The sequence below is a fragment of the Diabrotica undecimpunctata genome, chromosome 4 (assembly GCF_040954645.1).
Source record: "Diabrotica undecimpunctata isolate CICGRU chromosome 4, icDiaUnde3, whole genome shotgun sequence".
NCBI lineage: Eukaryota > Metazoa > Arthropoda > Insecta > Coleoptera > Chrysomelidae > Diabrotica > Diabrotica undecimpunctata.
Window position 1 is genome coordinate 142,255,251 of NC_092806.1, and position 13,154 is coordinate 142,268,404.

The following is a 13,154-nucleotide window of genomic DNA, read 5'->3' on the forward strand; positions in this document are numbered from 1 at the left end:
TATTAATATTTATTAGAACATTACCCTTATGGTTTATATTTATTTTCAACAATAAAAACACTTATGTCAACATACGTTGATTTTTTCATAATTACGTTAAATCGAGAGATAGCTATGGAAAAATGACATCAAAAGATCATTAATATTGTCAGTAAATGTCAAATGTATTTTGTAGTATTGTAAAGCTTTTCACCGTTTGTGGATTGTACAATGAGTCAAGGAAAAGTTATCGAAAGAAATATAGTCAAAAGACAAAAAACTACAGGTTCTACAAAACTACAATAAAAGGGTAAGAGATTTGTGAATAACACGTGGAAATATTTTTTCTTTTCAATTTAATAATAATTAGATCTACTTAGTTGCTTTTCTATTTTCTGCTGTTCTTTTTATAATTAAAAAAATATACCAATATAATTTTCCAAATGCTCGTTTATTATAACTAATTACTCAACAATTAAGGAAACTTAATTGTAATAATTGTAGTACTAGTAATGGTAATAGTAGTGCCTAGATGGACAGGGATCGTCGATACATCCAGTGGAAGCAAGATGTTGATAGTATGCTGCGGATGATCTGGCAGTTCGTGCCCTCAGAGGGCAGTCGAATTCCACATCGTATAAACCATATTTCAAACTGAAATACAGAAAAATATTCTTTTATATTGATATATGATATATTGTAAAACAATAAACAAAATTGTATATATTAGTTTATTAAGGGCATATTAAAGCATAAATATAACAAAGACAAAGTTACTTGTGGTTAGTAAACAAGACCTCGGCGCTATACAACTAATTTTCAATAATAAACCGATAACAAAAGTTAACCATTTTAAATACCTAGGATGTTGGATAAACGAGACACTAAATCCGAATAAAGAAATTAAAACTCTTATAGAAATTGCAAGAGAAGCATTTATGAAACTTAGATCTATTCTGAGCAATTCTCAGCTGAACTTACAGCTGAGAATTAAGTTCCTAAAATGTTATGTGTATCTTGTATTACTGTATGGATGTGAAACCTGGATTATGAAGGTTAACATGATGAACAAATTAGAAGCCTCTCGAGATATGGTTATATCGTAGAATGCTCAGAATATCATTGGTTCAACACATTTCAAACAGAGAAGTCTTGAACAGAGTAGGTCAGGGTGAAGGCGACTTAATAAAGATGATAAAAAAGAGAAAACTCGAATATCTGGGGCATATAATAAGAGGAAGCAGATACAGGATAATGCAGTTGATACTCAACGGAAAGATCGACGGAAAAAGAGGAATTGGTAGAAAGAAATACTCATGGCTCCGAAATCTTCGTCAATAGACTGGCTTATCAGCAGATGAATTATTACACCCCTCGCAAGATCGAGAACGATATCGGCAAACCGTCATGGAAGCTACTCAAGCCTAAAACTTGGGCAAGGTACTCCAAGAAGAAGAAGATATAAACAATATTAATTATTTATTCTTACGTGTATCCTGCTAATCTTCCATCAATTAGGTTCCATTCAAATCCATCAATATAGCTGTAGTAGGTGTATCCATACACTCTGGTATAGTCCTCAATCATTGAAAGTCTGACATTTCTAAGGATAGCCTAAAAATATTGGTATAAATAATGTAAATCGAGTATACAAAGAACAATTATATGCCGCTTTATTACCTTAATATAATCAATTCTGTCACAATCATAACAGTCCCTTGAACATGAGCCATATCCGTCATTAGTAATGAACACAGATGGGTTATAGTAGTTTCTGCTGATCCATCCAAGAAGGGGTCTTATTCCGTAAGTAATAAACTCCTTAAACAAATAAATTTATCTAATGCGTAAAAAAGTAAATATATTTGGCTTAACAAATTTTCGTATTATTTTGTAAATTTCACTTACTCCATTACAGCTAAGCAACTCTACACCAACATCAGATTCATAACAGATGTTGCCCCAGTAATTGTCAGCAGCAGCTGTAACATAGAAAGCTGATTCGTAGGCAAGGGAGAAGAAGTCATGAGTGCCTTTAATGTATTCGATTTCTGCGTGAGAAAAGACTGGAAGTCTTGCGTTGTAATAACCGTTGTAGTCGCAACTTAGACGAATTCTTTCAATCATAATTTCTGGATAATCTCCAATATAAATAGGATGGGCAAACCAACCAATCTTAAACAAACAAAATACTAGTTAAAAAGTTCACTTAAATGATATGTTAAAAAACAAAAACAATGCATGTAAAAGTAAAACCTACAACTTACTTGGAATTGGAGTTTGGTTTCAGCAGCACATATGTCAGTATCACAAGCAGATTGAGGTTCGTACCAATCGGAGTTAAGAGTGATCGATATCTTTCCTATAATAATAAAAGAATATTAAAGTCTTTCGCATTACTTTAGATAAATATCATCTTACCATTTTGGCATGATCTGTAGTAGTCATCGTATAAATGGTAGGCAGCAGCATGGGCTTTAAGGAGGTTGTGACCGCAAATGTACTCATAATTTCCAGGTCCATCGTTTATACCAGGAGCAAATGTTCCTAGACCGTAGCCATCTTTGCAGATAGTGGTTGGTTTGTGGAAAGTTATCCAATATTTCACATCATCTCCAAAGTGTTCAAAACAAACTCTTGCATATTCAGTGTACCATTCAACGAAAGATGAACAAAGGAATCCTCCTTGATCTTCAAGGGATTGAGGAAGATCGCCATAGTAGAGAACTACGATTGGTTCAATTTGATTAAGTTTGAGTAACTTAATAAGCGTGCGGTAATGCTCAATTCCGTAGGGATTAACATCACCACATCCGTCGTATATGATTCTAGACCATGAAATTGAAAATACGTAATGCCTAACAGTTAGATTGTTCAAGATTTCGATATCTCCTTTAATATGATTGTATGCATCAGCAGAAATATCACCATTTGAACCTTCCATAACTATGGATGGCCATGTGTGAAGCCAACGATCCCAAATGTTTTCGCTTTTGTAATCCTGGTTCCAGGCTCCTTTAAAAAATTAAATTTATTTAGTCATGGATAATTGGACATTCTGTAGATTTAAATATTGGTAAATTATTATTAATTTAAATAGTAAATAAAAGATCTATGCATTGGTTTTACCTTCAATATGGTAGGCACCACTAGCTACTCCAAATGAAAATTCTTTTGGAAATACATCGCAGTTTTCAGCTGGTGGGGGTATAGCAGGAAGTGAGCCAGTAGGATAGTGGTGATCACAATCATCCCAGTAGTTAGGCCAGCAGTCTGGCCAGTAATCGTGCCAGTTTTCAGGCCATTCGCGTGGCCAGTCATTGGGATACCCATGAAGTAAATCAGCAGGCCAACCGTGTGGGAAATTGTCGGGCCAGTCATGTGGCAAACCGTGTGGGAAATCGTGAGGCCAGTCAGGACCAAAATCACGTGGAAATTCACAAGGCCAATCGTCTGGCCAACCATTTGGGAAATGGTGGGGCCATTCGTTAGGCCAAGCATGTGGAAAACCATGAGGTAAGTCATGTGGATAGGGAATTACAATAGAAGACGTCTCACATGACTCAAGCGGTGGAAGAGGATAATGAGATGGTGGATGTGGTAGAAGCAGTGAAGAAAATGGTCCCTTACGATATCCAGGATATGGGTAGTCACAATTATCCCAGTAGTTAGGCCAGGAATCAGGCCAGAAATCTCGCCAATTTTCAGGCCAATCATAGGGCCAAGCATTAGACCATCCGTGCGGTAAATCATGTGGAAGCCAACCATGTGGAAATTTATTAGGCCAGTCATGTGGCAAACCATTTGGAAAATCGTGAGGCCAGTCGTGTGGTAAGCTAGGTGGAAAATCGCAAGGCCAATCATCTGGCCAACCATTTGGGAAATACCGAGGCCATTCATTTGGCCAGTCTGGTAGACCATCACATAGTTCAGGAACTGGAAAATGATTATACGGTGGATGTGGGGATGGTGGATGATGTGCTAGCGGCGGACCTGGGAATGGTCCATGAGGATATCCAGGATATGAGTGGTCACAATCATCCCAGTAGTCAGGCCAGGAGTCAGGCCAAAATTCCCGCCAATTTTCAGGCCAATTAAAGGGCCAGGCATGGGGCCATCCGTGTGGTATATCATGTGGAAGAAAGCCATGTGGAAACTTATTAGGCCAGTCATGTGGCAATCCGTGTGGGAAATCATGAGGCCAGTCGTGTGGCAAGCCACGAGGTAAATCAAAAGGCCAATCATCTGGCCAACCATTTGGGAAATAACGCGGCCATTCGTTTGGCCAATCTGGTAGACCATCACATGGTTCAGGAACTGGAAAATGATTATACGGTGGATGTAGGGATGGTGGATTATGTGCTAGCGGTGGACCTGGGAATGGTCCGTGAGGATATCCAGGATATGAGTGGTCACAATTATCCCAGTAATTAGGCCAAGAATCAGGCCAAAATTCACGCCAATTGTCAGGCCAATTAGTTGGCCAGGCATTGGGCCATCCGTGCGGTAAATCATGTGGAAGCCAACCATGTGGAAATTTATTAGGCCAGTCATGTGGCAAACCATTTGGAAAATCATGAGGCCAGTCGTGTGGCAAGCCAGGTGGAAAATCGCAAGGCCAATCATCTGGCCATCCATTTGGGAAATAAAGGGGCCATTCATTTGGCCAATCTGGGAGACCATCACATGGTTCAGGACCTGGAAAATGATTAAAAGGTGGATGTGGTAATGGTGAATGATGTGCTAGAGGTGGACCTAAGATTGGTCCATGAGGATAACCAGGATATGAGTGGTCACAATCATCCCAGTAGTCAGGCCAGGAGTCAGGCCAAAATTCCCGCCAATTTTCGGGCCAATTAGAGGGCCAGGCATGGGGCCAACCGTGCGGTAAATCATGTGGGAGCCAGCCATGTGGGAATTTATTAGGCCAGTCATGTGGCAATCCATGTGGAAAATCATGAGGCCAGTCGTGTGGCAAGCCACGAGGTAAATCGAAAGGCCAATCATCTGGCCAACCATTTGGGAAATAACGCGGCCATTCGTTTGGCCAGTCTGGTAGACCATCACATAGTTCAGGAACTGGAAAATGATTATACGGTGGATGTGAGGATGGTGGATGATGTGCTAGCGGTGGACCTGGAAATGGTCCATGAGGATATCCAGGATATGAGTGGTCACAATCATCCCAGTAGTCAGGCCAGGAGTCAGGCCAAAATTCCCGCCAATTTTCAGGCCAATTATTGGGCCAGGCATGGGTCCATCCGTGCGGTAAATCATGTGGTAGCCAGCCATGTGGGAATTTATTAGGCCAGTCATGTGGCAAGCCATGTGGAAAATCATGAGGCCAGTCATGTGGCAAGCCACGTGGTATATCGAAAGGCCAATCATCTGGCCAACCATTTGGGAAATACCGGGGCCATTCGTTTGGCCAATCTGGTAGACCATCACATGGTTCAGGAACTGGAAGATGATTATATGGTGGATGTAAGGAGGGTAGATGATGTGCTAGTGGTGGACCTGGGAATGGTCCATGAGGATATCCAGGATATGGGTAATCACAATCATCCCAGTAATTAGGCCAAGAGTCGGGCCAAAATTCCCGCCAATTTTCAGGCCAAGAAGAGGGCCATCCATGGGGCCATCCGTGCGGTAAATCATGTGGGAGCCAGCCATGTGGGAATTTATTCGGCCAGTCATGTGGGAAACCAAGTGGAAAATCATGAGGCCAGTCATGTGGCACACCACGTGGTAAATCACAAGGCCAATCATCTGGCCAACCGTCTGGGAAATACCGGGGCCATTCATTTGGCCAATCTGGTAGACCATCACATGATTCAGGAACTGGAAAAGGAAAATGATTTGGATGATGTGGTAGTGGCAGAGATGGTGGGTGATATTCAGGATCTGCAAAACTAAAAGAAAATAATTATGTTTATAAAAGTGTCAAATTGTCAATGCTACGAATAAATAGGTTTCATATTTAATTAGAAACAATAATTAGGACCGAATAACTCAACTTACACCTGTTTCTTAATTTATTGATAACAGAGGTTAAACATATTGTTTGGTAAAATGTTTTGAATTAAATTTATTTTCAAGTGAACCTATATCTTCTTAATTTCAAAGGTTTTTGGAATATTATCAGATACCTAATTTTTTGTGGTTCGTTTAAATTACTTTACTATCCAAATAACCCGCTAACATAGCAACGTTGTCGTTATTTGATAATATACTGGTAAAAAAAATGCAACACTATACGGTTATTTATTTGGATCAAAAGAATGTCCTTGTAATTCGTATCTAAAAATTTAGTTATTAAAATTTAGATACGTCCTAGAGTATTGCTATACGTCCGTGATTTGCGCCATCTTAGACTTCGTGCTCTCAGACATAGACGGAACAATATACATCAAGTAAGACATGAGTTTAGTTGCAGCTATAGTAAGTGGAGTCTTAAGAAGAACTTATTACTTGGAATAAGACTGAGAGTTTACTGTCCACTTTTGGTATTACCTTTGACACCACAGCAAAAGGCTCGACGCTTAGAAATAAAACTGAAGGCCTGCAGAGCTCGGCAAAACTGAAATAAAAATCGAATTTTGTCTGCTTCGCTGATGGATCTAAGTTTTGTTTGGGTTACTCTGATGGGTGCATAAGGATAAGACGTTTTCGAGCTGAGATATGAAATATAGACTTAGCTATTGAACGTCATACAGCAAGACAACCAAGCATTATTATATGGGATGCTATAAGTTTGAGAAGCAGGTCACCACTAGTTCTTATAAACGGTACTTTGATAACTTAACGATATATAAGTGAAGTACTGCGACCAGTGTTACATCCCTATCTACAAATTATTCCAAATGCAGTCTGTCAACAGGATAACGCAAGACCTCATATTGCCTGTGAAACCATGGAGTTCCTAAAAGAATCTGGTGGCCATCAATATCGGCTGATTTGTCACCCATCGAACGTGTGTGGGATGTGGTAGGTCTAAACCTAAATCGATTGCCACATCCTCCAGAAAACTGAGAAGACCTGTGGCATGCCACTTAATTCGGTCAATGTTCCATAGAGTAACTGAGTGTATAGAAATTCAAGGGTGACCCACTCATTAAATTTTTAACAAAAATGACGTTACAAATTTGTTTATAATGTTATCCAATAATAAGAATATTGTAACGTATACTTCCATAAATAAATATTTTTAAAAATGTTTGTGCTTCTAGGTGTTGCTTTTTTTTTAACAGTTTACTAGTACTGATTTTTCTGATATTTTAAAAAAATCTTTTTTTGTAGTTCCCTTCAATTCCAGCAATCTAGATTTTAGTTCAGGATGTTTTGCACAAATCCGTAAATTTTTGCTTTGAGGTGCCCAATGGTTCTATATATCTATCTAAAAAATCTTAATTGTCTACTGCTGGACGTAAGTTTTTGCCACTTCTCTATATGTTGTGTCATTTTTATCTAGTTTCCAGTGACTCTATTATGTTGTCGGTTCGGTACATCTGCTAGTGGCGTGCACCTTTCTCCGCATTATATATATTTTTCTATATTATTTTTGTCACAGTGTAGCGAAAAAGCTGACAAAAGTAGATATTAAATAGGTTTTCGTTCAAAATACTTAACGAAGACCACGTTGCTTATGCCAGGTGCTTTATTGAGGGTGAATAAGGATATATATGATCATCATCATCATCCAGCCTCAAAAGTCCACTGCTGAACATAGGCCTCTTCCTCATGTTTCCAACCCCGTCTATCTTGCGCCGCTCTCATCCAGTTTTTATTGAGTCTTCTTAAATCGTCAGTCCATCTTGTAGGTGGTCGACCGACGCTGCTCTTGTCTTCCCTTAGCCTCCATTCCAATAACCTCTTTGTCCATCGCCCATCTGTCATTCTGGCTATGTGTCCTGCCCATCTCCATTTTAGTCTGGCTATCTTCTCGATGATGTCAGTCACTCCGGTTCTTCTCCTGATTTCTTCGTTGGTTATTCTGTCTCGCAGAGTTATTCCTAACATGGACCGCTCCATTCTTCTCTGCGTGACTCTCAGTTTGGTAGCTGCTGCTTTTGTTAAGGTAAGTGTTTCTGCTCCGTACGTCAAGACTGGGAGGACGCACTGATCAAATACCTTTCTCTTTAGGCATGTGGGCAGCTCACTTTTAAAAGTTTCTCTCAGTTTTCCAAATGCTGCCCACCCAAGGCCGATTCTTCTCTTCAGTTCATGAGTCTGGTTATCCCTGCCAATCATAATTTTATGTCCCAGGTATTTATATCTATCTACGAGTTCTATTTCTTTCCCACCAATACTGATGTTCTGGTTGGGTACCAAATTGGTCATGATTTTTGTTTTCGAGATATTTATATTTAAACCTACACTTTCTGTAGCCACAACGAGTTCCTGTACCATCTCTCTTGCCATACCTAGATCTTCAGCTATTATAAATATATCATCGGCGAAACGTAAGTTGTTTAGATATTCTCCATCTATTTTTATTCCCTTTGTCATCCAATCCAAACTCTTAAAAGCATGTTCTAGCACCGTATTTAAAAGTTTAGGTGACATTGGGTCTCCTTGTCTAACCCCCCGTTCTATTTTTATGCGATTACTCTTAGTATGTAATCTGACAGTGGTTGTTGCCTGCAGGTATATTTTGTATAATAATTTAGTATATCTATAATCTAGCCTGCATTCTTTAGGCGCCTGTAATATTTTGCTTAGCTCAACTGTGTCAAAGGTTTTGTGAAAATTGATAAATATTAGAACTAGCGGTTTATTGTATTCCACTGCTTTCTCTATTAGGGTTTTTATACTTTGTAGATGGTCATTTGTTCCGTAACTTTTTCGGAATCCTGCCTGTTCCCTTGGTTGATAAGTCTCTAATTTTCTTTCCATTCTCTTAACTAGTATTTGCGTAAACAACTTATATATATGGCTGAGGAGGCTAATCGGTCTGTAATTCTCTAAATTTGCTTTGTCTCCTGCTTTGTGTAATATAATCATAGTAGCGTTGTTCCAGTCTGTTGGAATATTGGCGCTGTGAAGGCAGATATAGATGATAGAATAGTGCAGATATGTAATAATTAGATAACAAAATATTATCAAAACAAAATATTATCGTCTGAAATGCCCCTAATGATGCTGTAGAAAGCGAAAGTACTTGGACAAGATTTGATTATTACAATTGTGCTCGATATTTGCCTTTAATTTTTCATTTATTCAATAAAAGTTCATTTATTCGAGAATTCAATCTTATATCAAAATTAGATTAATTTATTTAAATAAAAATTTTCTGGACGGCAAAAACATTAAAACACAAACACAATGTAATAAAATTGCAACAGCCTTAATGTTGTCATTTTAGTGACTAAAACAATCGGAAACTAAGTAAAGTTTCACCGCGCTCGTTTCTGATTCGCAAACCAAATTTTCCCAGTGCTGTTTCTGTCTTATCTACCTTTCTCCCAATTTATCATTGAAGTCACCGCATATTCTGGTAAAGTGTGCTTTACCATAATATATAGTGACTTTAAAGCTTAAGGGGGGGAAGATATACTGCAGCAAAATATAGCTTGATTGATTCAAAATATGGTAAAACAAAAAAATGCCAGAGCAATGGAATACAGACCTTATATGGTCAATCACAAAAAACTTTCCGTGAAAATTACAGAGGATTACCACTATTTAAAGTAGTATATAAAGTATTAACAAAAATTATAAGAAGTAGAATAAAAACCTACGAAACAGAGATACTAAGAGAATATCAGGCTGGTTCCAGAGTGGGAAGACCGACAACCGATCAAATTTTTATTCTAAAGTTATTACAAAACTAGACTTTTGAACAAGATCTAGGTTTGCATGTGCTCTTTATTGAATTCAAACAGGCCTATGACTTCATTTCATTAAATGGACCATACAAAATAATGAGATCACTAGGAACATTAGAGGAGCTGATACGATACAAATACAGACAATAAAGTCATGATAGAAGGAAGTCTTTCAAATCCATTTAACGTCAATAGAAGATTGTCAACAGACTTTTAACCTAGTAATAGAAAAAATAATTAAATGAGCTTAAATCCAGACAAGCGGCACGATTTTTAATAAAAGATAACAATGGGGGAATAGGTTTCGCAGATGAGTTAGTACTTCCGACACGTTCAAGAAAAAAACTTTGGCTTGACTATAAATAAAAAACCCAAGTATTTAGAGGGAAATCAGAGGGGAAAATACAGATCATTCCAAGATTGAATGAGAGAAAGTATACAATTAAGGAGGTAACAGAATTTAAGTACCTTGGAGTAACAGTTACAAACACAGGAGGCGAATAGAAAGAAATAGATAAAAGGTTGTTAAAAGGGCAGTCAAAATTCGAACTTATGAAACAATGTTGAGACCAACAGTGTTGTATTAATGTAAAACTTATACAGTGCATCAGAAAGAAGAAAAAAGTTTGAAAGATTGAATTGAGAGAGGAAAATATTAAGAAAAGTTTTTGGTGAGATAAAGGAGGCTAACGGGGAATGGCACAGAAGAATAATCCACGATCTAATGGAGATTTATAAGATAACTAAAATAATACTAAAAATCGAAGTACGGTGACCTAAATGATTGGGACAAGTTTTAAAATCCCACAAATGAAGAACTTAATATAAATGTACAGGAAGTTCGGAAAATACTTGAAAACCTGAAGAACAGAAAAGCAGCGGGTAAAGACGGGATACTAAATGAATTACTGAAATATTGTGGAGCAGCAATGACAAAACAATTAACATTTATTAATAAAATTATAAAACACAATAAAATACCGGCAGAATGGAGAACGAGCCAACTAATATTATTATTCAAAAAAGGAGATAAAAAGCAGCCAGAAAACTACAGAGTTTTCTCTAGTGCTAAAAAATCGGAGGATAAGTTTAGCAGATGAACAACAGGGTTTTTGTAGTGAAAAAGTTATAAACCAGATTACTGAGAAATCACTGGAGTATAACAGACCAGCATTTCTGTGTCTGATTGGTCTAAAGAAAGCGTTTAACAGGGTAAGATTCAAAGATGTAATTCATCTTCTGTATAATAGCGAATTTTCTATAAATATTATAAAAACTATTAAAAACATATACCAAAACAACAAAATGGAAGTCAGAATAGATAGGAAGATAGAATAGACAACTTACAGAACCTATAGAAATAGGCAGGGGAACAAGATAAGGGGATTCATTGAGCCCAATTCTCTTCAATTTGATCATGAATAAAATCATCAAAAGCGTTAACAAAGGAAGAGGATACAGAATGTTAAATAAAGAAATAAAAATACTCTGTTACGCAGACTGGTCCACATATTTAACATAAGAGCAAAATAATTTAATATGACAATCATATCTCAGAAAACTAAAACAACAGTAGTCAGCAAAGAACCAACCAGATGTAAAATAGAAATTGATGGCATCAGTATTGAACAAGCAATGCAAATAAAATACCTGGGAATTACACTGTCTAGCTATGGATACCTTGACAAAGAAGTAAGAGATCAAGTACAAAAGGCAAATAGACTGGCATGATGCCTTAATAACACTATATGGCGAAACAGACAGATCAACACTGAGATGAAGGCAAGAATTTATAAAGCTAGTGTAAGACCAATGATGACATATGCCTCAGAAACAAGATTCGACACAGCCACAATGCAAAGGCTACTGGAAACAACAGAAATGAGAGTACTGAGAGGAATTACAGGAAATACGCTGACAGATCGAAAGAGAAGTAAAGACATTAGAAGAAAATGTAACGTACAGTGTATAAATGAATGTCCACAAAATAATAAAAAAGAATTGAATAACCACATAAGCAGAATGAAGAAGACCCGTTTCGTCAAAATAGCAAGACATAAGTCATCAATCGGCAGAAGAACTATGGGACGACCGCGCAAAAAATGGAGTTACAAACTTCCATAGAGGTATTATTCCGCCAATGAACAAGCAGAATTGCTTATGAAGAGGAAGAAGAAGAAGATATAAAATTCACAAGCAAAATTAATTCCTGTAGTTCGCTGTGTACCATGAATCACAAAAATTTATATTTTAATAAATCTTTATAAAAGGTAGATTAATATGTAAACCCTAGCGACCATTCCATCATCAGTGCTATCTAGATTCACATGTTTAAAGCCACCAAATACATGGGTAAAAATCCATTAAATAGAGTTAAATTAATTTTAAATTACATTTTTGATGATAGCAAACTAGAATGTTTAAGTTACAAATAAAATAAACTTCACGGCAATATAGGACTTCACTGGATTTACTAGCCCTTCGACGAATTATCTCTGAGGACTTGTTGATAGCAACTATTGCTTGAAATATTTAAAACGGTCATTCAGGAACTTTCTGTGATGTAGCCCGCTAGGATTTTTTTTATTAATATAATGGACAAGTTTTACTTATACTAAAAGAAAGAAACGTTTTAGGGGTTCTGGAAGCAAGAGAACAAGGGACGAAAAGAACAGAAGGGCTACGAAAGAAGTGGTTTGATGCCGTCCGAACTAGAAGAAGAAATAGGAACAAAAGACTAGAAAGAACAAGTGAAGGACCGTTAAAAGTATAAAGTGTATAAGTACGAAGTAAAACGTATTTAAAATAGTACAACTAACTGCCTAAAAATTGCACATTTTGTTTGTAAAAGAACTGATTATAATATACACTGCAAAACTTTTAAGATTGGGTTCTAATCCTAGATAATTAGCAAAAATATTTCACCTCAACTTAATTTTTTTTAATGACAAATAAGACATTACTTACTTGAGATGAAGAGCAAGTAGTAGCGTTGCAAGAATTTGCAACGCCCGTACCATCTTGACTGTGTTAGCGAGACGAACTTGCCCACAATGCCAGTTGATGCTCCTGATGATGTTTTTAAACAAAATTTTTTAAATTGTTATTACTAATGTTCGTGTTAAAACTTCCCTTAATAATCACGCAGGGACATGATAAGAGTGTATCTAAGTTGGCAAATTTTATATTTATTACCTATCTAAAAATAGAATATATCGTTTTTTTCAGTTTTCAATCAGTTTTTAATAATTTTTACCAAACGAAACTGATAGTGGAATATAATTTTTGCTTAGTTAAAATAAAGGTTTTACCAATATAATACTTACTTTTTTGCTTTTGATTAATATT

General features: G+C 36.8%; 1 protein-coding gene across 1 annotated transcript; it reads right to left on the reverse strand.

Moving 5' to 3' along the window:
* Positions 1–411: 411 nt before the first annotated feature.
* LOC140440130 (uncharacterized) lies at positions 412–12,891 on the reverse strand. The gene is made up of 8 exons (XM_072530423.1): positions 12,774–12,891; positions 3,109–5,891; positions 2,401–2,994; positions 2,247–2,341; positions 1,888–2,154; positions 1,660–1,800; positions 1,469–1,593; positions 412–633 (listed from the first exon to the last, which is right to left on the reverse strand). The coding sequence occupies exons 1-8, from the start codon at positions 12,824–12,826 to the stop codon at positions 486–488; spliced, it is 4,206 nt and encodes a 1,401-aa protein (XP_072386524.1). The 5' UTR covers positions 12,827–12,891; the 3' UTR covers positions 412–485.
* Positions 12,892–13,154: the final 263 nt, after the last annotated feature.

Bases quoted from the DNA above. Each gene is read 5' to 3' on its own strand.
- LOC140440130 (XM_072530423.1), bottom strand. From the start codon at position 12,826: ATGGTACGGGCGTTGCAAATTCTTGCAACGCTACTACTTGCTCTTCAT. The intron at 2,995-3,108 runs GTAAAACCAATG...AATTTTTTAAAG, and splicing joins TGGTGCCTACCATATTGAAG to GAGCCTGGAACCAGGATTAC. The intron at 2,155-2,246 runs GTAAGTTGTAGG...TGTTTGTTTAAG, and splicing joins AAACCAAACTCCAATTCCAA to ATTGGTTGGTTTGCCCATCC.